This window comes from Pelophylax lessonae (genome assembly GCF_965119305.1).
Source record: "Pelophylax lessonae genome assembly, chromosome: 3".
Lineage (NCBI taxonomy): Eukaryota > Metazoa > Chordata > Amphibia > Anura > Ranidae > Pelophylax > Pelophylax lessonae.
This window is the reverse complement of record NC_138770.1, coordinates 235,889,242-235,916,780: the sequence shown is the minus strand read 5'-3', so window position 1 is coordinate 235,916,780 and position 27,539 is coordinate 235,889,242. Positions and strand designations below refer to the sequence as shown.

General features: G+C 40.1%; 2 protein-coding genes and 1 pseudogene across 7 annotated transcripts in view; 2 read left to right on the top strand and 1 right to left on the bottom strand.

Annotated features, from left to right (window-relative positions):
• Positions 1-4,578, top strand: part of LOC309551078 (G-protein coupled receptor 87-like) — a 30,351-nt gene extending 25,773 nt beyond the window's left edge. For all 3 annotated transcript variants that reach the window (XM_082251524.1, XM_082251523.1, XM_082251525.1), the window contains one exon: positions 3,426-4,578. In XM_082251524.1, coding sequence (XP_082107650.1) covers positions 3,426-4,453 — 1,028 coding nt within the window. In that variant the 3' untranslated portion in view covers positions 4,454-4,578. The remainder of the gene's footprint in view (positions 1-3,425) is intronic.
• MED12L (mediator complex subunit 12L) overlaps positions 1-27,539 on the bottom strand; it is an 837,051-nt gene that overhangs the window by 473,999 nt on the left and 335,513 nt on the right. The window lies entirely within an intron of this gene.
• Positions 8,223-10,886, top strand: LOC309550138 (G-protein coupled receptor 87-like; annotated as a pseudogene). The gene is made up of 3 exons: positions 8,223-8,289; positions 8,488-8,537; positions 9,932-10,886. The product of its transcript is annotated as a G-protein coupled receptor 87-like (transcript).

Sequence of the window (27,539 nt, the reverse complement as noted above, 5' to 3'; positions counted from 1 at the left end):
CAGTGTTGCATGACCGCACAATTGTCATTCAAAAGTGTGGCAGCACTGAAAGCTGAAAATTGGCCTGAGCAGGAAGGGGGTTAAAGTGTCCAGTAAGGAAGTGGTTAAAGTGCTACAGCAGCCTTTTGCCACAAACTATCTGTGTGCAGGCAGACATAAATCTCCAAACCTACTTGTCAGTAACTTTGAATTGCTAAAGTAGGTACCGGACTAAAATACAGGCACCGCTACATTAATTATCTAATACTGTTATACAGGATTTATATAGTATATATAAATCAAAGTGTAACCGCGCTAATCACTCTAAAAAATAGCTGCAGCTTTAAAGTGAGATAACACCAAAACATAAACATAAAGAAAGGAAAGCTGCGCTAATGTGAATAACACCTGCAATGTTATAAATAAAAGTAAACTGTTAACAAGTAAATTGCTGTAAATCTAAAAAATATTGATACACGGTAACAAGTGAATTGCTGTGAATCACAAATATAAAATCAAACTCAAAACTGTGCCCACAGAGTGATGTGCACATATAAAGAAAGTCCCAATGGTAACAGTCCCAAGATGATAGGAATTGATAAAATTGCTGTGAAGTAAGAAGCCAATACCTGCTGTCACCACGGTGCTCCAGCCAGTAAACCATGCATATGAGCTTACCAGATCAAAGTATGGAAAGAGCCTAAATGTAGCAATCACCTCAAAGCACCACTTCTCCTGAGAAACCACTTTCCTCAATGAGCCCAAACGTAGATGGCAAGGATAGGACTGCGATGTTTCAAACACTAATAACTAGTGTGGTCTCCGATAACACCATATAAAGAAATAATGGGCTCCATAGTGTTATACCATAAAAAAATGTATTAAACAAATAAAATTCCACTCACATGCTCAATGAATGAAATAAAATTAGATGCAAAGAAGCCGGCCGGCTCTCGTATAGCCCGTCCTTCCGGGCAGCGTAGTGACGTCAGCACGCCAAACCCTACACGCTCATCAGAGATGACTTGGGACTGTTACCATTGGGACTTTCTTTATATGTTCACATCACTCTGTGATTCAAAGCAATTTACTTGTTAACAGTGTATGAATATTTTTTCGATTTACAGCCGTTCACTTGTTAACAGTTTACTTTTATTTATAACATTTCAGGTGTTATTCACATTAGCGCTGCTTTCCTTTCTTTCTTTTTAGGATTTATATAGTGCCAACAGTTTGTGCAGCACTTTACAATGTTAGGGTAAAACAGTACAGTTACAATACAATTCAATACAGAAGTAATCAGAGGGCCCTAATATGGTCCAGTAGGAAAATCTCAGCACTCCTGGCAATGTGACGATCTGGTCCATCTCACCCTCCAACTTCCTACTGACCAGCTACTACAATAGGTGGTGTATCTAGCCAAAAGAAAAGAAATACATGCAGGCCAGCTCTGGACACTATTAGGAATTGGTAATATGTGCATATTAGAGGTATGTAACAGTGTCTGCATTTAACCCTGCAGCCAAATATTAAAAACAAATTACCAAGAATTATACATAAATGTCACAATCCAACAATAAAGTATTCCATAAAAGTAAATGTAAGAATGCAAGAAGTTGAGCTTTTGCATTTTTTTTATCATTGGACTATTCCTTTACAAAGATTTACCCCAATGTTTTTTTTGTACGCATTACTAATATATATTAAGGAACATGGATAGATGGATGGAAGGCCATACACAGTTCTTATCATTATCCAGATTGCTTGTATAAAGGAATGTAATTTGTAGGTTAAGTTTCCCCTTTAGCTGATTGTTTTAGAGTATCAGTGAGTGGGTACAAAATAATTATAACATATCTATAACATATCTGCCCCCCTGGGCCTTCGCAATAGTTCTCATTTATACTCCACTAGCTCTACAAGCGGCCAATCACAGGAGGAGGGGTGGATAACAATTTGGGCTATTACAACTTCCTGTTGCCAATACGAAGCCATTAGTGTCCCCACGGAGGTCAATAAGACCGTATTTGTAAAACCGCCTAACCGGAAGTGATGTCTTTGATAACGCCCAAAAAGGCGGGAGAAATGCGTCGACGCACTTCCGGGCAGCGGAGCATCGCACAACGTCATTTCCTGTTAACCACCGTGGAACGCACGCCTGCAGCGTACGCGGAAGTGAATGACACCGATGTGGATGTAACCAATGCTCTTAACAATTCAACGCTTGTGAGTAGTATTTTGTATGATATTTTTTAATAAATTACCTACGGGCTTCACTATTATGGCTCCTTTCTCCTTTACAATACATGGTCGTGATTAAGTGGAAAGGAGTTAAGTTAAAGGCATCCTAAAGAGGCTGTGCTGGATCCATCCATTCGTCCAGGGGAAATTGTGTGAGCTTAAGGCTTCCTTTTTTCCTCTATTTGGTGAGTGTATCCCCATAGGGGGTCTTCTTCCTGAGAGCACCTGGGCACTTTTCGTGGAGTATTTAAGCACTTTCCAGCACCTTAGTTCCTTTGAGGGAACCATCTTTTGGACTGCACTTTATTTTTTGCCTGCACAAATATATATATGATTGCTTGATGGACATTTAATTGCACTTCACTTATGCACTTTATTTTGGATGAATTTTTATCTATTTTTTAACACATTGTGCACTTTATGTATTATTGTATACACGGATTGTTGATTTTACCTGTTAGCACTACCTTTTATGAATTTTAAACTTTTCTGGTATTTTACCTAGTGAGTAGCAGCTTCAGGATACACTATCTATTTATTTACATATTTATTTACACTTTATACACCATCTTAGCGCGGGTTTTAACTTTCTAGTTTTACATGTTCTGAGACCCAAATGCACAGGAGATTGGAACTGTCTGGCTATACACTGATTTATGCAGGTAGTATAGCTATTCTGTATGATTAAAAGAATTACTCTTGAAATTTAAGTAAGCTAGACGGGAGTACCAGTTATAACTTTGCTATAGTTTCACCTCCATATGTATCCCTGCATGGTACTGTATCTATAAGACCCCGTTCACACTGGGGCGACCTGTCAGGCGACCTGGTCGCCTGACAGGTCGCCTGCCATAGAGAAGCTGTGGACCCGTTCTAATAGGAGCGACACAAGTCGCTCCGACTTAGAAAAAGGGTCCGGAGCTTCTTTGGGGCGTCCTGGAGTGACCTGCATTGACTTCAATGATATGAAGTCCGTGCCGGCCGCTCCGAGGTCGCGGTGCGAGCTGCGCACCGCGACCTGTGAGGTCGCCCCGGCAAGTAGCGTCGCCCCAGTGTGAACGGGGTCTTAATCTACTTCTGTCTGTTATGCTGTTTAGTTGAAACATTTTTTGTTCAATAAAAAACAAAAAATGTTTCTCCAGTTCTATTTCTGAAGTCCCTACTCTACTTTGTTTTCCTAATTTCTTTATTTTTCTCTTTCGCAGAAGACAGAAAAGGTGAAGCATACATTAACGTGACAAACCAAGACAGTAACTCTACAGCTCTCACAGAACTCCTAAGAATTATCTTTCCTGTGTTATACCTGATCATATTTCTGGCAAGTGTCATGCTGAATGGTCTTGCTGTCTGGATTTTCTTCCACATAAGAAACAAAACGAGCTTCATTTTGTATCTCAAGAATATAATGGTTGCTGATCTGCTCATGACAGTGTCCTTTCCTTTTAAAATCGTTCACGCCTCTGGGATTGCTCCATGGCATTTCAATGTCTACCTTTGTCGCTATACCAGCATCTTGTTCTACACAAGCATGTACATTAGCATTATCTTCCTTGGGCTAATTAGTATCGACAGATACCTAAAAGTGGTGAAACCGTTTGGTAGTTCAAAAATGTACAGCATCAAGTTCACAAAGATCGTTTCTATATGTGTTTGGACGACCATGTTCTTGTTTGCCTTGCCCAATGTTATCCTTACAAATGCACAGCCAACCAAAGATAATGTCAGTGACTGCAAAAAACTCAAGAGCCCAGTTGGAGCTAAATGGCATGAAGCGACTACTTATATTAATATGTTAATGTTCTTCACTGTGATGGTGGTGTTAATTGTATGTTACATTTCAATATCCCACCACATCCAAAAGTCCAGCAAGCCTTTTATCAGTTGTTCAAGCCGGACAAGAAGACACAATCAGAGCATACGAGTTGTTGTAGCGGTGTTTTTTGTATGTTTTTTGCCCTATCACCTCTGTGGGCTGCCCTTCCTCTTCAACCAGCTGGATACAGTGTTGGATAAGGATATTTACAAAATGTTAGTATACTGCAAGGAAGCCACTCTCTTTCTTTCAGCCTGCAATGTGTGTCTGGACCCTATCATCTATTTCTTCATGTGCAGATCCTTTTCTCAGAGGCTGTTCAACAGATCAAGCATCCGATCGAGAAGTGAGAGCATAAAATCTCTACAGAGTGTGCGGAAATCAGAAGTACGAATATACTGTGAATATACCGAGGTGTGACAACCTATCAGTTGGACTACTACTGTGTAATGTGTAGATATTTTATAAATAAAATGTAAGATATGTGTACTGACATACCCTTTATACCCTTACTTAATGTGTTACATTTATGAATGGGAAACACATAGAGGTAGCAAATAGTGGTGGAAGCTCCTACTACTGATGCAACTGTCAGCAGAGGTAAAAGGAATGGAATTTTTAGGCTGACCGGTTTTTATAAATGTAATTCCCTTGGTTGTCATACTGATCAGGCCTCTTAGATGTGTTTTGAGATGCTTATCTGAAACAGCTACGCAGATCAGAAGTTCTGACACCGTTGGCTTGTTTAACTATTGTACCAGAATATTACTTCTGTGTGTAGCCATTCCTCCTCCCCAGCATGTCATAGGTGAGCAGAGAAAAAAACATGATTCAACTGGAGCTTTCCATTTTCTCATATATGAAAGTTGTGCTGAGGATAAGTGTAATGTACTAGAGTAATCAGAACCTCAGCTATGAACAAAATACCAGGTCCTCTTCATAAGTGTATTCTTTGCAAGAAAAGGGGGGGGGGGAGGGCTCATTTACACTTGTAGTGCCCTCTGAAGAGTGTCTTGTGTTGGATCACTCATTAGGCTGTACTGCATGTGGTTGTGGGTCAGCTCCATTCAGTTGAATTGGTCAAGTTTGGGGGGTGGTGCTGCCAGCTGAACACAACAGTGGATATAATTTTGCCTTGCCACAATGCAAAGCATTAGAACCCAGGCATTTGTACATCCACGTCTGTTGCTTTTGCAACTTAAGGGGAGCAGTTGGGTGCTAGTTAAAATCTTGGCTCAAGGCAGTTTTTACCTCCTCTCAACTATAAATGTAAAGAGAGCCTTAAAGTGATAATTGGTTGCGTTTAAGGATTTCAAAAGCTTCCCATATTTAAAGTGGATCTTCAGCCAAATAATGCTTTTTAATATGAGGACACAGCTACTTTATCCATCTCTGGTACCTCATTTCCACTATATTGCATATTTCATGAATGATCTGAATATACACCATACTGGTTATAAATGTCTAATAAAGTACATGGAGGAGCACAGCAAGGCGTTTTTAACATATGTCCTTCATTGCTATAGGAAAGATCTCTACGATCAAACTTTATATCTCCTTACAGCAATACCACATTACATTTCTTTTATTAGTAAAACAGCTTCTGGTTTCTTCAAAAATGATATTGATAACTTTTTTAACAATAAGCTAGCTATACCTCTACTGAATAGATAGTGTTACGTTTTTGCCGTGAAACAAAACAGGATGTTTGCAGTAAATAAAAAGATAAATGACCTTATTTTATAAAGAATTTGTAATTATTAAGTACAATTTTACTGCGGTCACATTTATTTTGTTAAACCACCCCCCACACCCCTGCAAAAGCTGTGCTGCCATTCTAATTCTTACCTGTTCCTGATCAGGTGAGATATTGGTTGTGCAGTCTCCTTTTTATAGTAACTGGTAATAATTTTCAGTGCCCCACACTCTAATAAATCTTACGGAGAATTTTTATCCAAACTCTGTTCTCAGTATGAGCTCTACAGAGGATTTCATTGAGATTACAGAACACTGGCACTGGCCCAGCAGAGAAAATTCTGAAAATTGACTAAGTGGGACTAAGGAGGGGACTGTGGGTAAGGATACTTCAATTTCAGTGTAAGTGCACTAAAAAAGCAGTTACATTTTAAGCACAGGATTATTGGAATTTACTTTACTGAGCTCATGCCAATGTAAGATCTCTGGATGTAAGATCTCTGATTGGTTGCTGCGTTGTTGTTGCACTTAAGAATAATCAGTTTTAGGCGTCTCTCTTCAGTGAGCTGCATATCGTTATCAACTGTTAATTAACTAGAGATGTATGGGGACGGACCTCACAGTAGCGGCCAACAAAAAAAGGGATTTCAGTAACAGGACGTCAACATTTCACTTCAGCAGGCTAAAGCTCTGAAGGAAAACTTTGGGGTAGCGGAAAAAAACACATCTATAATCACCTCCCTGCTGCTGCAGCATCGGTGTGATAGTATGATGCTGCAACTATCCCACGCTGGCTCTAAGCATGAGAAGTGAGCCATTACATGACTGTAGATTGCTCAGTTATTGGTCTTCTCTGAGCAGAGGCTGGGTAGAAGTTGGGAGTGGCTGGCTCAGGTTTTCTGCGGTGTGCTGAGGGGCTGAGCCAGCTTCTGATCAGGCATCTGGGTGGATTCCACCATTATTGTTGGGATCCTTCCATGGCTTGAAGAAGTTCTGTGATGTCCGCACACAGTGGGCTTAAGCCCGGCTAATTCTGAGTCATAGGAGAACACAGGTAGTTCTTTTTTCATTAGTCTTTGGCACTGAATGTCCCACATCAAGAAACACAAGCATATAGCTTAGCTCCTTCTGCCAGAAATCTGATCCGCAAACAACTTTTATTTAACTGTAAAAGGAAGAATCTTCTCTGAGGAAAATGAGGAATGCTATATGTAAATGACTGGCACCAAAAAAGGAAATTATAGATAGGAAAACCCCTAACCCCAGATTATTTAGACCAAGAGCAAGTAATATAAACTTTTCCGGCAGCTGGGTGTTGTTCAACAAAGGTCCTAAAGCTTCCCTGTATAAATGAGATAAACAAAGTGTTTGATTCCTACTATACAGTTATGGCCGCTCTTCATTAAGGGCAGACATGAAAAACAAACACCTTAAAGGTTAATTTTACCTTTTGTAGTGTCTGGCAAAGAAGTGGTTAACGTGCTACAGCAGCCTTTTTCCACAAACTATCTGTGTGCAGGCAGACATGAATCTCCAAATCTACTTGGCAGTAACTTTGAATTGCTAAAGTAGGTACAGGACTAAAATACAGGCACCACTACATCAATTATCTAATATTATTATTATATAGGATGTATACAGTGCCAACAGTTTGTGCAGCGCTTTACAATGTTAGGGCAAACAGTACAGTTACAATAAAATTCAATACAGGATTAATCAGAGGACCCTAATATGGTCCAGTAGGAAAATCTCAGCACTCCTGGCAATGTGAAGAGCTGGTCCATCTCACCCTCCAACTTCCCACTGACCAGCTACTACAATAGGTGGTGTATCTAGCCAGCAGAAGAGAAGTGCACGCAGTCCAGCTCTGGATACTATTAGGGATTGGTAATATGTGCATATTAGAGGTATGTAACAGTGTCTGCATTTAGCCCTGCAGCCAAAAAATTATAAACAAATTATCAAGAATTATACATTAATATCACAGTCCAACAATAAAGACGTCCATAATAGTAAATGTAATGATGCAAGAAGTCGATCTTTTGCATTTTTTTTACTATAGGACTATTCCTTTACAAAGATTTACCCCAATGTTTTTTGTACGCATCCCTAATATACATTAAGGAACATGGATAGATGGGTGGAAGGCAATACACAGAGTGCTTATCAATCATTATCCAGCCTGCTTGTATGGAGGAATGTAATTTGTAGGTTAGGTTTCGCCTCTAGCTGAGTGTTTCAGAGTATCAGTGTGTGGGTATAAAATACCTATTACATATCTGCCGCCCTGGGCCTTAGCACTGGGGCCAAAAGTGTAGCTATAAAGATAGTAGATTATTTGACTGGTCTGAGACCCAAATGCACAGGAGATTGGAACTGTCTGGCTATACACTGATTTATGCAGGTAGCATTAGTATTTGGTGAACACATGTTTATAAAAAAAAAAAAAAAAATATTTAAAGTTAGGGAACCTCTAAACAAAGCTATGTAGACTATGAAGCTATTCTGTATGACTATAAGAATCACTTTTGAAATTGAGATTAGCCAGACAGGAGTTCCAGGTATAACTTTACTATAGTTTCACCTTCATATGTATCCCTGCATGGGACTGTACCTATAAATCTACTTCTGTCTGTTATGCTGTTTAGATTAAAAATTATTTGTTCAATGAAAACCACAAAATGTTTCTCCAGTTCTATTTCTGAAGTCCCTACTCATAACATTTGTTTTCCTAATTTCTTTATTTTTCTCTTTCGCAGAAGACAGAAAAGGTGAAGCCTACTTTAACGTGACAAACCAAGACTATGGGGTTGATTTACTAAAGGTAAATCCACTGTGCACTACATGTGCACTTGGAAGTGCAGTCACTGTAGATCTGAGGGGAAGATCTGAGGGGCAGAGCCGGACTGGGAACAAAATTCAGCCCTGGAAATAATTTGATACCAGCCCCATAGCATTATTATACCAGCCCAAAAGCATAACGCCATTATTTTCTTGTCCATATAAGGGAAAACTGTGCATTTTAAAGCATATAGGACTTTATATACAGTATATATATATCTATATATATATATAGATATATATATATATATATATATATATATATACACACACATATATATATATATATAAGCAAATTTCAAATGTCAGAGGCTGCGGACATTGTACAGGAGGACATGTCAGAGGCTGTGGGCATGGTACAGGAGATGCAGGGGCTGCAGACATGGTACAGGAGATGCAGGGGCTGCGGACATGGTACAGGAGATGCAGGACATGGTACAGGAGGTGGTCATAGGCTGTGTGGGCATGGTACAGGATATACCAGAGACTGTGGACATGGTACAGGAGGATAAGTCAGAGGCTGCAGGCATGGTGCAGGAGATGCAGGGGCTGCGTACATGGTGAAGGGGCTGCGGATATGGTGCAGGAGATGCAGGGGCTGGGGGCATGGTGCAGGAGATGCAGGGGCTCTGGGAATGGTGCAGGAGATGCAGGGGTTGCGGGCATGGTGCAGGAGATGCAGGGGGCTGCATGCATGGAGCAGGGGCTGCAGACATGGTACAGGAGATGCAGGGGTTGCGGGCATGGTGCAGGAGATGCAGGGGCTGCGGGCTGGTGCAGGGGCTGTGGACATGGTGCAGGAGATGCAGGGCTGCGGGCATGGTGCAGAAGATGCAGGGCTGAGGCATGGTACAGGAGATGCAGGGGTTTCGGGCATGGTGCAGGAGATGCAGTGCTGTGGGCATGGTACAGGAGACTCTTCTGTACCATGCCCACAGCATCTCCTGAGGGGATGCAGGGGCTGCAAGGGAGTCTCACTTACCTTTTCATGAGGCGCCTTACATTTATAAATGACGCCCCATGGCGCCAACATGTCACCACGCATGTGCCATCTGCACATGCGCAATGCGTATGTCGAGCCAGCTGCAGACATTTTTTTTACAGGTATCAGCAGCCTCAGGGCAGGAAGACTTGCCGGCCTATCGGGAAATTTCCTAGTATCCCAGTAGGCCAGTCTGGCCCTGATGAGGGGAAGCTCTGCTGATTTCTATCATCCAATCATGTGCAAGCAAAGATGGTGTTTTTTTTTCCTTGCATGTTCCCCTCAGATCTACAGTGACTGTAGTTCTAAGTGCACTTGCAGTGCACTTGTAGTGCACAGTGGATTAGCCTTTAGTAAATAAACCCCAGTAACTCTCACAGAACTCTTTAAGAATTATCTTTCCTGTGTTATACCTGATCATATTTCTGGCAAGTGTCATGCTGAATGGTCTTGCTGTCTGGATTTTCTTCCACTAAAGAAACAAGACTAGCTTCATTTTGTATCTCAAGAATATAATGGTTGCTGATCTGCTCATGACAGTGTCCTTTCCTTTAAAAATGATGCAGACCTCTGGGATTGCTCCATGGCATTTCAATATCTACCTTTGTTGCTATACCAGCATCTTGTTCTACACAAGCATGTACATTAGCATTATCTTCCTTGGGCTAATTAGTATTGACAGATACAGTGGTAAAACCGTTTGGTAGTTCAAAAATGTACAGCATCAAGTTCACAAAGATCGTTTCTATATGTGTTTGGACGACCATGTTCTTGTTTGCCTTGCCCAATGTTATCCTTACAAATGCACAGCCAACCAGAGATAATGTCAGTGACTGCAAAAAACTCAAGAGCCCAGTTGGAGCTAAATGGCATGAAGCGACTACTTATATTAATATGCTAATGTTCTTCACTGTGATGGTGGTGTTAATTGTATGTTACATTTCAATATCCCACCACATCCAAAAGTCCAGCAAGCCTTTTATCAGTTGTTCAAGCCGGACAAGAAGACACAATCAGAGCATACGAGTTGTTGTAGTGGTGTTTTTTGTATGTTTTTTGCCCTATCACCTTTGTGGGCTGCCCTTCCTCTTCAACCAGCTGGATACAGTGTTGGATAAGGATATTTACAAAATGTTAGTATACTGCAAGGAAGCCACTCTCTTTCTTTCAGCCTGCAATGTGTGTCTGGACCCTATCATCTATTTCTTCATGTGCAGATCCTTTTCTCAGAGGCTCAACAGATCAAGCATCCGATCGAGAAGTGAGAGCATAAAATCTCTACAGAGTGTGCGGAAATCAGAAGTACGAATATACTATGAATATATGGAGGTGTGACAACCTGTTGGACTACTACTGTGTAATGTGTAGATATTTTATAAATAAAATGTAAGATATGTGTGCTGACAACCCATTTATACATATACTTGTGTTACGTTTATGAATGGGAAATACAAATGGGGAGAAAATAGTGGTGGAAGCTCCCATTACTGATGTAACTTTCAGCAGAGGTAAAAGGAATGGAATTTTTAGGCTGACCTGTTTTTATAAATGTAATTCCCTTGGTTGTCATACTGATCAGGCCTCTTAGATGTGTTTTGAGATGCCGATCTGAAACAGCTACGCAGATCAGAAGTTCTGACTTGGTTGACTTGTTTAACTACTGTACCAGAATATTGCTTCCGTGTGTAGCCATTCCTCCTCCCCAGCATGTCATAGGTGAGCAGAGAAAAAAGCACGATTCAACTGGAGATTTCCATTTTCTCATATATGAAAGTTATGCTGAGGATTAGTGTAATGTACTAGACTAATCAGGACCTCAGCTATGAACAAAATACCAGGTCTTCTTCATAAGTGTATTCTTTACAAGAAAGGGGGGGGGGGCTCATTTACACTTGTAGTGCCCTCTAAAGAGTGTCCTGTGTTGGATGACTCTTTAGACTGCACTGCATGTGGTTGTGGGTCAGCTCCATTCAGTCTAATTGGTTAAGTATGGAAGGTGGTGCTGCGGCTGGGTATAATTATATCCAACAGTGGGTATTTAATTTTTGCCTTGCTACAATGCAAAGCATTGGAACCCAGGTATATGCACACCCACATCCGTTGCTTTTGTAGGGGGAGCAGTTGGCTGGCAGTAAAAAACTTGACTCAGGGCAATTTTTACCTCCTTCCAACTTCAAATGTAAACAGAGTATTAAAGTGGTAATTGGTTTTGTTTATGGATTTTAAAAGCTTCCCATATTTCAAGTGGATCTTCAGCCAAATAATTTTTTTTTAATATAAGGACACAGCTACTTTAGCCATCTCTGTTACCTCATTACCACGATATTGCATATTCCATGAATGATCTGAATATACACCATACTGGTTATAAATGTCTAATAAAGTACATGGAGGAGCACAGTGAGGCATTACTTTAATGGATGGCCTTCATTGCTATAGGAAAGATCTCTACGGTCAAACTTTATTTCTCCTTACAGCAATACCACATTACATTTTTTTTATTAGTAAAACAGCTTCTGGTTTCCTCAAAAATGATATTGATAACTTTTTTTCAACAATAAGCTAGCTATACCTCTACTGAATAGATAGTGTTAAGTTTTTGCCGTGAAACAAAACAGGATGTTTGTAGTAAATAAAAAGATAAATGACCTTATTTTATAAAGAATTTGTAATTAAGTACAATTATACTGCGGTCACATTTATTTTGTTACCCGCCCTACACCCTAGCTGTTCTGCCAGTCTAATAATTACCTATGCCGAATCAGGTGAGATATTGGTTGTGTAGTCTCCTTTTTACAGAAGCTGGTAAAAAATGTCAGTGCCCCACTCTCCAATCAATCTTCGGGAGAATTTTTACTCTAAACTCTGTTCTCATTGAGATTACAGAACAATGGCACTGGCCCAGCAGAGAACATTCTGAAAAGTGACTAAGTGGTACAAAGATATCTTAAGACTGGCAGGAGGGGACTGGGGGTAAGAAAACTTCAATTTCAGTGTAAGTGCACTAAAAAAGCAGTTACACTTTAGGCACAGGATTATTGGAATTTGCTTTACTGAGCTCATTCCAATAAAAGATCTCTGATTGGTTCCTGTGTTGTTGCTGTGTTGTTCTGGGGTGGACCTCACAGGAACGGTCAACAAGAAAAGGGATTTCAGTACCAGGATGTCAACATTTCAGCAGGCCAAAGCTCTAAGGGAGAACTTTGGGGTAGTTAATAAAAACAAACATCTATACTGACCTCCCTGCTGCAGCATCGGTGTGATGGTGTGATGCTACAGCTATCCCACGCTGGCTCTAAGCATGAGAAGTGAGAAATCACATTACCACTAATTGCTCAGTTATTGGTCTTCTCTGAGTGAGCAGAGGCTGGGTAGAAGGTGGGAGTGGCTGGCTCAGGCTCTCAGCGGTGTGCTGGGGGGGCTGAGCCAGCTGCTGATCAGGTATCTGGGTGGATCCCACCATTATTGTTGGGATCCTTCCACAGCCTTATTCCAGAAATATGATCAGCCTCAACTTTTAACTAACTTTTAAAAGGAGGAATCTTCACAAAATGAGGAATACTATATGTAAATGTCTAGCACCAAAGAAGGAAATTATAGATAGGAAAACCCCTAACCCCAGATTATTTAGACCAAGAGCAAGTAATATAAACTTTTCTGGCAGCTGGGTGTTCTGCAACAAAGGTCCCAAAGCTTCCCTGTATAAATGAGATAAACAAAGTGTTTTATTCCCACAATAAAGTTATGGCCGCTCTTCATTGAGGGCAGACATGAATAAAAACATCTTAAAGGCTAATTTTACCTTTTTGAAAGAAAAAAAAAATGTGCAAATTTTTGCAGGAAGTAAAAAGTGCATTTAATATTCTTTTCAGAGGAGTCTGCTGAGTATTGAACCTGCAATCAGTAGATGGTGGGTGTAATGTCAGGCTCCTGCAGGCACATCCTCCAGCTTTGTACTTCTACCTCCGTATGGGTTTCAGTTACAGAGCTGAAGGGAGTGTGGGGGCCAGAAGCTAGAGCATGTTACACCCTAAGTTTGGTTGTAATGTGTAACATGCTCAAAACTAATCTCCCAACTCTTTTACATCCTATCCAAAATAAAAAAAAGGTTTGGCTTTAGGTGCACTTTAAAGCAGTATTAATCTGGCTGAATTTTTTGACTGCATCACTAATGTTTTGGATCAGGTAGGTGCTGTGTACATGGCCTATTTTGATTTCAGCAAAGCATCTGATACAGTTCCACATAATGATCTAATACAAGATTTTTACAAGCTTGGACTTAACCCCTTGATGGTTCAGTGGCTATGCGGTTGGCTAAAGGATAAATACCAGAGTGGGGGGTGTAAATGGGGTTTACTCAGAACTGAGAGCAGTCACTAAGGGTGTACCACAAGTTTTCTGTTTTATTTAATCTATATTTAAGTAATAACTGAATAGGGTGGGTATGATATGTCTTTTTGCTGATAACATAAAGGTGTGTAATAGGGTTGATATCCCTGGAGGTATCTGTAAACATGGAGCATGATTTGGCATTGTTGGAAGATTGGTCAAAGCAGTGGAGACTGCAGTTCAATGTTTCTAAATGTGAAATAATGCATTTAGGGAAAAAGATTCCCTTGACAGAGTACACCATTGGGGGTACAGTGTTGGCCAGCACTACAGAGGAAAAAGATTTGAGAGTATTTATTTCAGATGATTTCAAAATGAGAAAACAGTGTGACCAGATAGTGGGCAAAGCAAAAAAGATTCTATTCATCACTAGAGGGGTCAGCAACAGCAGAAAGGAGGTCCCGATTCCTCTATATAGGTCTTTAGTGAGACTTTATTAGAAATACTGTGTCCAGGCCTCACTTACAATAAATATATTGAAAAAAAAAATATATATATATATTGATAAGACAAAATAAGTCTGGAGAAGGGTAACAATGGTGAAAGATCTGAGAGATAAAACTTACCAGGAGAGACTGTAGAAATATGTACAGTCTGGAGAAATAAAGGGAAAGAGGAGACATGATTGAAACCTTTAAATACATCGAGAGGGTGAATAAGGTTCAGGAGGGCAGTATTTTCAATATGAAACCAAAATCAAGAATTGTACTTTAAACTAGCAGGAAGAAAGTTACAAAACGAATCTTAGTATTATTTTACTGAAAGAGTAGGTGATGCTTGGAATAGACTTCCAGCAGAGGAAATGAGCCAGTCAACAGTAAGAGGATTCAAACATGCTTGGGACAAACCTAAAAAACTAGAAGGAGAGATGGCGCATAGAGGTGGTGTGTACAACTAGACTCCCCAGGATAAGAAAACAATCAGTGGGGGATAACAATTAAAAATGTATTGAAGTTACCAGATTAAAATGAACCAGCAAACGGTCATCAAGTCCTGGGCGTCACATGAAGACGTTGTGGGGGTCCCAAGCGATCAGATGGAATACAGATAGCCACATAGCCAAATCCTCTTGGGGAACAAGGGGTGGACCCTGAAGGAAAGGAGAAGCAGGGCTGGAAGGAAAGTCCTAGTCTTGACAAAGCGCATGCACGCAAAACATGCAGTCATGAAGCTTGTATTCCACACCAGTCTCTGCTCTGCTCCAGGCGTGGCTGATTGACATTGGTGTGACGCGGCTCCCGGAAGTGAAGCAATGTCCGGTGGTTGTGTGTTACGGCCGACACACACGCCAGGTTTCCTTCCAGCCCAGCTCCTCCTTTCCATCAGGGTCCACCCCTTGTTCCCCAAGAGGATTTGCCTATGCGGCTATCTGTATTTGTTCTGACCGCTTGGGACCCCCACAACCTCTTCATGTGACGCCCAGGACTTGATGATTATTTGCTGGTTCATTTTTAACTGGTAACTTCAATAAATGTTTAATTGTTATCCCCCATTGACTGTTTCCTTATCCTGGGGAGTCTAGTTATACACACCACCTCTATGTGCCATCTCTCCTTCTAGATTTTTACTGATTGCATCTACATCCTGTGCTAGGGACTGGCTGCACCGTGAGTAGCATATATCATAAGACTTTACTTCTCATTTTTGCCACCATCACCATACGTGTGTGGTTTAGGGTTCAGGTTGTTGTCCGGAGGTCCAGCGACAGAACTATTCTGATTTCTTGGGACAAACCTAGATCTATACTGAGGTAAGAAAGTTAAAAAAAAAAGATACAAAATACAAAAACATCTATAAATTAAAAAAATAAAAAATAGAGCAAATGGACTACTTGGCCTTTTTTCCTTTTTTCGGCCTTCTTTCCTTTATTTTCCCCTGGAGATCAAGCCAGTAAGTCATTATTTTTCAACAGAACAGGCTCTCCTGCAGTTACGGGGTTGAGACAAACCATTTTACAGTACCACTGAAAGGGTTGGTTACGTTGATTACCTTTTTTTTTATTTTTTAATTTAGAACCTTTATTCTAAAAAAAAAAAACAAAAAAAAAAACTATTTGCTGTAATTGCATATGAAGTGTGACTCAATTCCTCCCCGGGTTAACATTGCTGATGTCCAATAGTGCCCCTGTGCTCTTTCACCTAGAGTGTGGACACTCTAATACAGAAGGTGTGTTACTGGCCAGATCATTGGGGAAAAAGCCTACAAAAGAAAATAAATGCAGCCACCACATCTAATGATTGGTAACCTCCAGTATGGTGTATTACATTTTTAGTTTTGGGTTTACTGCCGCTTTAAACACTGTCCTTCTTTAGTATTAAACTGAACTGTTTATTCAACAGATGTTATCCACACTAACCAAACTATAAAATGACCAATATGGATATTTAAAAGAAAAAGTTTTCTTAGACTCAGATACAGTTGGGAAGGATTAAAACTTCTGTCAAGTTTTTATTGCAGGCTCTGTTGGTGCTGGTAAGATTCCCCTTAACTTCCTGTTGTGGTGTTTTAAAAAAAATGAAGACGCAAGGGGAAAGTTCTGGAGACAGTAATAATAGGCTGACATATGCTAACCTCCCCCTCCCCCAGGACTAAAACAAACAAAAAAAAAAAAAAATTGACTAGAATTCTTCTGAACTAAATAAATGCTTCGGTCAATCCCTATCCTAATATTACCCTACTTGAAGGAATTCTGTCCTCTTTTGACAAGCACTATCTCTTTGATGTCCTAAAATCTAGCTATTCAAAGCCCTGTATGGTATAGTTAACTAGAGCAATAAAGTATTCTAATAATATAACAAAGGAAGTTGGAAATAAGGAAGGAAATTATGAAACAAAGAACAAATATTAGCAAAAGGGAAAGTGGCAGCAAAATTAAACTTCCTGTGATTTCAGATCAGTAGAACGTAAGCAAATACCATAGTGGCATTAGGTAAAATACGGTCCATCCAGCCAGAAAATGCTAATTTCCATGCTCTTCCCTAAATTCTCAAGCTCCAGTGTTAAGCTAGATATATAACTGAGGTGGAATTAAGTGGTATTTTAGATGCAACGAAAAAAAAAAAAAGTCCATGCCATACTTTAAAGCATTACTTAAAGTAATTGTAAAGTCTATTTTTTTTTTTTAAATAACAAACATGTTATACTTACCTGCTCTGTGCAGTTGGTTTTGCACATGGCAGCCTGGATCCTCCTCTTTTTGGGTCCCTGGCCGGCGTTCCTGGTCCCTCCCTCCAGTTAAGTGCCCCCACAGCAAGCAGCTTGCTAAGGGGGCACTGGAGCCGAACTGCAGCTCCGTGTATCCATTCAGAAACAGGGCTGTGGTCCGGCCCTGTCCCTTCTCTCTCCTGATTGGCTAACTGACTTTGATTGACAGCTGCAGTAGCCAATAGAGCAGCAGCTGTGTCTCAGCCAATCAGGAGGGAGAGTCCCAGAGGGACTTGTGGACATTGCTGGACAAAGATTGGGCTCAGGTAAGTAATAGGGGGTGCTGGGGAGGCTGCTACACACAGAAAGTTTTTTATATCTTAATGCATAGAATGCATTAAGATAAAAAAACCTTCTGACTTTACAACTCCTTTATTTACAGCACACATGTCCAGGGATGACAATAAAGGGAGCAGAAGTTATATTCAAAATAGTTCTGTATGGTCCTAAACCTTCTATAATGGTTGCTTTCTAATCAAAATGTCTTTCCTGATCTCCAAAAAGGAAAAAGTTGCTGCTGTTATTGTAATGTTACTATGGCCCCTTTCACACTTGTGCGACGCAATTTTGACTGGCCTTGAAGCAATGCTTGTGTAATCTTGAAGTCTATGGACCTCAAAATGCATCAAAATCGGACCAAAGTAGTACAGGGACTATTTTGAAGTCGTTGTGACTTGAACTCGCACAGATATGAACGGTATTATTGTAAATCATGGAGTGTGTCTTGTCATGCGACTTTGCTGTCTCAAGTCGCACAAGTGTGAAAGGGGCTTAAATGCTATTACCTTGCCATGTTCTTTATGGCAAATGTACATAATGACACACAAAGTGTCATTTCACAGACCTTTGATTTCTCCTTTGGCTGCACTGCATGCAAATCACGGAAATAGCCCATGATTTGCTTCTCATTCAACCATTGCCAGGATATCATAGCTCCAACCCAAAAGCCCTCAGAGTTGAGCCCATCAGAATATAAAAATGAACGCAACTGAATATGCAATCAGCAGCACAAGCTCTAGTGCTAATTAATACTCACACACATCGACATCAAAAAACAGTGCAAATAAATGATATCAATAAAGTGCTCTAAAGAATGAATAATTAATACGTGCAAAAAGTGAGTGAAAGAAAGAAAACCCCCCAAGAAAGCTTCCGAAGACATCATGTTTGTGACAAAATGCGTCAAGCTGAGACGCACGTCGCCTCGTTTTGCATACTAGCTGGAAAGCACTCCATGTTGGCTCTTCCGGTGTTGTGTGGCTCTCCAGTACAGTGTGGGAAACCTCATGGGAGCCTTTTTTTCCTTTCACTATTTATCTATTGATCCTATTGGGGAACAATTTTATTCAATAAACCAGTTTTCACGATACTACACTACAAGGTGTTAGCTTCCCTGTCTTTGTGTTTTTTGGGATTGCCACAAGCAGTATCCACCCTGTGGAGAGAACCTATCAGGAGGACAAGCTGAGAACCTGCACAGATCAAATATGTTTGCTTGGATCTCTACTTGCCATATGGCAAGAGGGATCAACACTATCCCCAGGAATAATCTGCACTGCAGGAAGACTGCATTTACAGTATTTGGTGGGATATCCTTAAAGTATCCATAGTACAGTCATTGCTGGACTTTTTGGACTTTTATATATCCATATTTTGATTTATCACTTTTGTGCACTATATTTTCTTGGGGGGGGTTTCTTTCTTTCTCTTACTTTTTTGCACTTATTAATTATTCATTCTTTAGTACACTTTATTGATATCATTTATTTGCACTGTTTTTTTATGTCGATGTGTTTGAATATTATTGAGTTGCGTTAATTTTTACATTTATCACATGCCCATTAGTGGCCCGCAGCAGCAGAAACCATAATTATTGCACATTTTAATTCGATTTTCCACCCACTTTTCTTTGGTGTGAGTGTAATTTTAGAAAACATTGGAATATACCAAAGCAGAGGAGATTGGAGAGCTGAAGTTCTTTAAACTTCTCCATCATCCATTCTAAAGTGGCCTGCAACAATCCTGGTTTCATAAAGGAGCTGGGTAAGGACTGGTGAGAGAAGCAGCTACACTATCCAGATGTAAAAGTGATCGGTGCAATGTAAAATAGAATTACAGTGACAACACATTTTCAACCTTTATTAGATGTTGTTGCACTACTAAGAAACATGTCGTATTCATTAATGTTCTACAACAGTGGAAGTGGAAGGACATTTTAAAGTGTATCTAAATTTTTTATTGTTATTTTTGTTTTGAATAATGTGGTGATTCACTCTCTTTTTTTTTTGCCCTGGTCACCATTATCACTGGGAATAAAAGTGAAGGCAAATTCAATTTTTTTTAGCTGACCAGAACAGGAATAAATGGGAAGTCCTCCAATGGGGGCACGTGTTTTGGTGACAGCTACCTAAGAGCTTTGAGCCTTAGGCTCCTTAGCTTTGAGGGGAATTCACTTTCATTCTTTGTTGTAAAAAAAGTCTAACAGTGGCTCAACTAAACTTTTAGTTTAAATCAGTAAAGTACATTCCAGGTTCTTCAGAACAAAAGCTGTGCCATTTATTATCCCAAGTAGAAAAGCTTGTTCCCAGCATGCATCCTGCAAAGAAGGACCCTTCTGTGATCCTGTGTAGAAAAAATGATTTATCCGCAGAGATCCAACACACTCCCTGATGAACAAATTAAACACAGCTGCTGTTCAAACATTGGCTTGCAACCTTACTACCTCTTAAAGTATAACAAAAGGAAAAATCTTTTTCTTTAGTTTTGGATAGAGTGGAGATGGATTTTTATTGCAGTCAGTGTCCTCGTTTGGGAGATTTGTCCTCTCTATGTGTCCTGTTTACCATTAGAATTGAAGGTGAAAGTAAATGAAAATCCAAAATTTTGGGTTGTCCCAAGAAAAGTAATAGATGGGAAATCCTCCAATGGGGACACCAGTTCTGGGGGTTGGGGGTCCCAAGGGATTCCTTTAGTAATCAGGGATTTCCTCTCACTTCCTGTTTTGGCTATGGGACAGGAAGTTAGAATTGAAGGTGAAAGTAAATGAAAATCCAAAATTTTGGGTTGTCCCCCAAAAAGTAATAGATGGGAAATCCTCCAATGGGGACACCAGTTCTGGGGGTTGGGGGTCCCAAGGGATTCCTTTAGTAATCAGGGATTTCCTCTCACTTCCTGTTTTGGCTATGGGACATGAAGTGAAGGTAAATCTCCCCAAATGGGGCACAGATGATAAACAAGTAACCAACAGGGGTCATAAGCCTTCCTTACTCTATCCAAAATGAAAAAAAAAAGTTTTGCCTATAGTTCTACTTTAAGAGTTCAAGATCGTTATTAGAAATCACGAGGCCCTGTACAGCCTACCTGACCGGGAGCTTTACAGTGTAATGCACTGCCAAAAAAATAGTAAATGCACCACTTTTATGGAACTACACGTTACTGCACTACAAGGTATGTCCATTGTAAGGTGCATTGGGATGACATTCAAAATGAATAGCATTACACTGCACCAACACATGCAAAATGCATTTCTGCGTGTTATCACAACACCATAGAATGAACAAACCCTAAATGTCATGCAGACATATGCTCAGGTGTCATGAAGACCCTCAACTCTAATGCAGCCAATCAGTGGGTGGACAGGTACACAACAATGTATGCCAGCTGCAAGGAGACACTACTATGTATACAGAGCCTAAACCTATGGATCTTCTCCTGCTTTCTTTTGCTAAGAAAGACCTGTGTTACGTTGTTTTTTTAGAGCAGATTACAAAATCAAACAATGTACACTTTATATAGAGGAATCCAGATAACAAGTGATTATTCAAACCTATTGTTGGGTTACAAAAAGGTGGTATTCTGTGTTAAGCTGCTTTTGGAACTAGTGAGCATGATACTAAGGTTAGCAAGTTTACCGAAGTAGTGCAGAAATGGAATTTCATGTCTCACTACTGCAGTTTCTTTGCAGCAACCAAAAAATACTACCAAAATACATTTTTTGGGGAAAGTTGTCCTAGATTTTCCTTTCTGCTAGTTTTAAATGAATGTACTAGGGTACGCCAAGCAACTTGGTTTAGTCCAAACATAACTCTGGCCCAAGCTGACAATCTGTGTGTTAACCAGACTAGTTCACTCGGTAAACTGGTAAAGCAGTTCAGTTCACTTTAGAGTGCACAGCACCTTGCATTCCAGTGGGATGTGAACAATGTCTAGGCTGCACAGTCCCCATCTACTCATATCCCTGTAAGAAAAGAAGCAGCCGCACATCCAGGAATTCCAATTTCCTTTCATTTCCAAAGTGATGACAAAGTGATGACACCAAAGACACCAACATAGGGTCACGTAGACGCGTTTCACACATACATCTTGTGCTCTACTCATATCCCTGCTTCAGATTAAGGGCACTCAGGAGGCTTACTCACACCCCTTGTTGGGGCTGTCAACTCTACTAGTTCTGGCCACTCTTCAACATTTATTAAACAATTGCCAGCTGCAGGGCAAGAAGCAGGGCCAGTGTGTGTCTGATGGACAGTGCCTCCGACCATTTAGAATTTCCTGCTGTCGGCAGCATGACAAAAAAATGACAAACTTAAGCAGCCAGCATGTAAGATTGTAACTAGAGGGGCAGAAACAGCCAGCAAGTTAGGTGGATGTGTGTGACAGCTCCGGGAAGGGGAGCCCAAGCTTTACTGCACTTTACTTCCTCTTGATCAGATGGGGCCTGGGCCTAGTACAGGAGGGCTATACCCCTTTATCAGTGGCCCCAAGTTGCTAAATTGCCAATTTCAAAATACATGGATGAGCTAGGACATCAATTTATTCTAAAAAATACAAAAGAAGAAAAATGCCTTGATGTGTTTCGCACTGCTGTATTTAGTCCTAAAGATAAATCACATATGGACTGTGGTTATATTCACTATTGTGAACATAATCACCCTTATCCACACCTCTGCTCTTACTTAACAGAGGGCATTTGACGTAAATTTAGTCAGGTGTGAACAAGCCCTAAGACAAACGGATGTGTATGTGGTCCAGAGGAGCTATACCCCTAAATATTACAATATTTATATGCATTACATTTTATTTCTCTTTTTTATATTTTTTTTTTCATTTTTTACATTTTTTTTTAACACACTGTGGCCACAGCAATACAGTGTTACCATATTAACACTACACTACCCTAGGGAACTAATCCGGATTTTTTTTTTTTACACATTATGATTGCTTTTACCAATGAATTTCACTGTTATAAGCAATCATTTTTACTCAATGAAATAGATTCATTTAATTTTTACTATTGTGGTTATCTGTGATTGGTCACAGCTAATCACACTGTAGAGATGGGCTGTGATTGGCCCTATCTGTACCATGTGATCAATGTGACCAATCACAGAGATCAACACAATAGTACACAATGGATGGCATGACTGAAAGCCGTCCATTGTGTTCAATTGTCATGTGATCTGCTGTGATTGGTCACAGTGATCCCATGGTACCGGCAGCAGCTGGTACCCTGATCAGTCATCTCATGTGTCAAGCTACATTCCAGGAGGAAGTCATATGACAACCAGAATGGTGAATGCCCCGCCCAGCCGTCATTTGTCTGTAGGCCGGACAGGATCTGGTTAAAGGATAAGTGTTATTGTTACTCATCAATGTAAATAGGTGCTATAATCATTATCTGATGCAACAGTGAGATTGGTTGTTTTGAGCATTTATTCTGATTTATAGTAGTGTTATTTACTTATTATTTTACTTATTACCAGAGCACAATAGCCAAGTAGAGATAATAAAACAAAGGTGTTACCTAGCATTTTTTATTTAATATTTAATCATCAAACCGATAATATATGTCTAGCCCGCACTACATGTCTATATCAACCAATCTAAAGTAAAATTGAGAGCAGCACTCATTGATATTATACACCAATATCCAAAACAATCTTACAAAATAGAATGTTGCACTGTCCAAAAATAATAGCTAACTCATATATCACAACACATATGTGAATGTTTCAATAAAAGTCCAAGTCGTTAGCTATTAGGAATCCATCATGAAAAAAATCTTGATATATCCAACGTGCACCAGTCACAAGGTGTAAATGTAGATGGATAGATGAGCAACTCCACAAAGCCATATCTTCTTTGCTGTCACTGCCTTAACACCCCGTCACACCATATCAGACCACAGGATGAACTCAGATCCACACAGTATATCCAGTTTGTTCACTATAAAAGGATACCCAATAAAAGATAAAAGCATCCCACAGTGAAATACTGTAAGTGGATTTATTAAAGCAGTAAAGGTACTCATATAAGATTCAGAGCATTAAAGCCACACCGCCAGCACTTCAGGCAATCGTCGTAACATCACCGCTATTCTTTGCGCGGGCATGTTGAGTTTTAGTTATACATTTTTTAAATGTATTTTCGATGTGTTTCCATTGGAATCTATTGGTCAAAAATGCATATTATTGCTAAAAAAAAAACCATCTGGACTTTTTTCAAGTTGCATAGAAGAGAATTGCAGTTTATGTGAAGGGACCCCATTTAAATGAATGGTAATCCTGTTGATGTGTATCAGCCAACATGTGTAAAATTACACAGGTGTGAACAGGGACTTAAAGGATTTGTAACCCCAAAGCTTCATATTCCTGATCTGTGCCTTTACTATGTACTTGTATATGAAAGTATCCTGTTCTCTTTGAATTGCTTTCTTTGTGTGAAATCCCTGGTGTTCCTGCCAACCCCATTGCTTTCCTATTAAAAACTGACCGCACTAAGCAGGAGAGCACATTGTGGTCAGTTCTCTAGTTCTCTAGCTATTTCGGGAACTGAGCCTGCTTTCCTCCAACGATCAGACTTGTTTTGACATGCCCCAGCTGCACAGCCATTTTCTGGGAAGATCGGTGTGCTGCTGATTCTCCTCCCCCAGCTTTTATGCAACTGAGAACAGAGGGAAAGTGATCACTTATAAAAAAAAACATGATCAATACCCTTTTATCCCTTTTTGTATAGCTATACAAAATGTTTTGCCTTTCATTTCTATTATGAACTGAATGGGTTGTTTTACCAGGTGATTGTTTACAATCTCTTTAATTCTGCACTTCTGCACAGAGACCGACATGTGGCCAGCTTCCTAGCCACCTCCTTGTCATTTTGAACAATTGGGCTAGGTTTAGTGTGTACAGGGCTGGCGCCAGCATAACGCTGCTTGGGCAGCCAGCTTAGGGTGCCAGGATGGGGGGGTGTAAAATGCACCTTCACCTGGGTAGACAAATATCCTTGCACCGGACCTGCATCCATCCATTTAGGGTTTGTCCCTAAAGTACTGTTAGACCTATCAGCTTTGGAGGTCTGTATCTCTGGTAAGTGGCTCTGTGTATCTATGGTGGCTGGTGCACAGTGGTGGTGTGAACAGAGAAGAATTTCACTTCACAATGGACTTTTTCATATACAGTGCCTTGCGAAAGTATTCAGCCCCCTTGAACTTTTCGAACTTTTGCCATATTTCAGGCTTCAAACATAAAGATATAAAACTGTAATTTTGTGTGAAGAATCAACAAGTGGGACACAATCATGAAGTGGAACAAAATGTATTGGATATTTCAAACTTTGTTAACAAATAAAAAACTGAAAAATTGGGCGTGCAAAATTATTCAGCCCCTTTACTTTCAGTGCAGCAAACCCTCTCCAGAAGTTCAGTGAGGATCTCTGAATGATCCAATGTTGACCTAAATGACTAATGATGATAAATAGAATCCACCTGTGTAATCAAGTCTCCGTATAGCGCAGAGAGCATCATGAAGAACAAGGAACCCGTATAGCGCAGAGAGCATCATGAAGAACAAGGAACACACCAGGCAGGTCCGAGATACTGTTGTGGAGAAGTTTAAAGCCGGATTTGGGTACAAAAAGATTTCCCAAGCTTTAAACATCCCAAGGAGCACTGTGCAAGCGATAATATTGAAAAATGCAAATCTACAAAGACCTGGCCGTCCCTCTAAACTCTCAGCTCATACAAGGAAAAGACTGATCAGAGATGCAGCCAAGAGGCCCATGATCACTCTGGGATGAACTGCAGAGATCTACAGCTGAGGTGGGAGACTCTGTCCATAGGACAACAATCAGTCGTATACTGCACAAATCTGGCCTTTATGGAAGAGTGGCAAGAAGAAAGCCATTTCTTAAAGATATCCATAAAAAGTGTTGTTTAAAGTTTGCCACAAGCCACCTGGGAGACACACCAAACATGTGGAAGAAGGTGCTCTGGTCAGATGAAACCAAAATCAAACTTTTTGGCAACAATGCAAAACATTATGTTTGGCGTAAAAAGAACACAGCTCATCACCCTGAACACACCATCCCCACTGTCAAACATGGTGGTGGCAGCATCATGGTTTGGGCCTGCTTTTCTTCAGCAGGGACAGGGAAGATGGTTAAAATTGATGGGAAGATGGATGGAGCCAAATACAGGACCATTCTGGAAGAAAACCTGATGGAGTCTGCAAAAGACCTGAGACTGGGACGGAGATTTGTCTTCCAACAAGACAATGATCCAAAACATAAAGCAAAATCTACAATGGAATGGTTCACAAATAAACATATCCAGGTGTTAGAATGGCCAAGTCAAAGTCCAGACCTGAATCCAATCGAGAATCTGTGGAAAGAACTGAAAACTGCTGTACACAAATCCAACCTCACTGAGCTCGAGCTGTTTTGCAAGGAGGAATGGGCAAAAATTTCAGTCTCTTGATGTGCAAAACTGATAGAGACATACCCCAAGCGACTTACAGCTGTAATCGCAGCAAAAGGTGGCACTACAAAGTATTAACTTAAGGGGGCTGAATAATTTTGCACGCCCAATTTTTCAGTTTTTTTATTTTTTAAAAAAAGTTTGAAATATCCAATAAATTTCGTTCCACTTCATGATTGTGTCCCACTTGTTGTTGATTGTTCACAAAAAATTACAATTTTATATCTTTATGTTTGAAGCCTGAAATGTGGCAAAAGGTTGAAAAGTTCAAGGGGGCTGAATACTTTCGCAAGGCACTGTAATTGGGACTCATGCACTTGGGACTTTATATCATGCATTTCTTGACCCAATACTAATATTTATATGAATTGCTCATTTAAAGTGACAGCACATTATATTTTTTTTTCTTTGAATTTTGTGACTGCGCAACACACTTTGATCACTTGTATCAAAATGTCAGTCAATGACTGTGTAATTCCTAAATAATTGTTTATATACTGTAGGCTTTTAATGTTTCATAAAGTATATATCAAACTAAAAAAAATAAATAAATGTTACCATCCTATGACTGACACCTGATCATATGACTCATGAAGTACGACTTAGCAAAATGCCAAATTGTGGGCATAAAAAATTGTCAACATTCACTTTCATTTCCTTTTCAAGACGAAAAATTGTCTGCCCGGATGTGCTGATATATGAACTTTAAATGTTTCTTTAGAAGCTAGTTTCCAAACCTTAACTCTTTGTATTATTTAAACTCCCTGCCCTTCCCACCAATAAAACAAAGCATTACAAGAGTTCATCAGTAACAATTGTATGAGAACAGTGTAAATTAACTTTAACCACTTGCTTTCTTGGCCAATTCTGACACTTTTCTCTTATATGTAAAAATCAGTGTTTTTTTTGCTAAAAAATTGACTTAGAACCTCCAAATATTATATATATATATATATATATATATATATATATATATATATATATATATATATTAGTAGAGGCCCTATAGAATAAAATAGCAGTTATTGCAATTTTTTGTCACACAGTATTTGTCCAGCGATTTTCCAAACGCAATTCTTTGGGAAAAAGTAAACTTTAAAGTGGTGTTCCGGCCTCGGGGGTCAATTTGAGCTATAAAATACCCCTGGGACAGTCAGGGCTAGTACATTCCATAATGGATAGCCTCTGAACTGTCCCAGGTCGCACTTACCTGTAAGAAGAAATACTTACCTTGAAAAGTTCTTCTCCAGCTCTGCCATCTCAGGTGTGGGCAGATGAAGCCGCAGCGTCCCTCTTCATGTCCTCTTACGTGACGTCGGAGTCCCACAATGCACTGCACCGGCCCCGTTCATCACTTCCGGTGCAGGCGTGGCATCCCTACACAGCTTCTGGGCATGCCCAGAAGCTGTTTAGCAGGGAATGCCGTGCCTGCACCGGAAGTGACGAGCGGGGACGGTGCAGTGCATTGATTTCTGGGAGCGATGACGTTCAGCTCCCAGGAATCTTTGCAAACCGGAAGTGACGGTGCGTGCCGCGGCCGCAGAGGGAGGAAGTGGAAGGAAGGTGAGTATATTTTCTTCTATAATAAGGTAAGTGACAAAAATAAATAAAAAATCGTCACTATCCATTTCTCTTTCAGATTG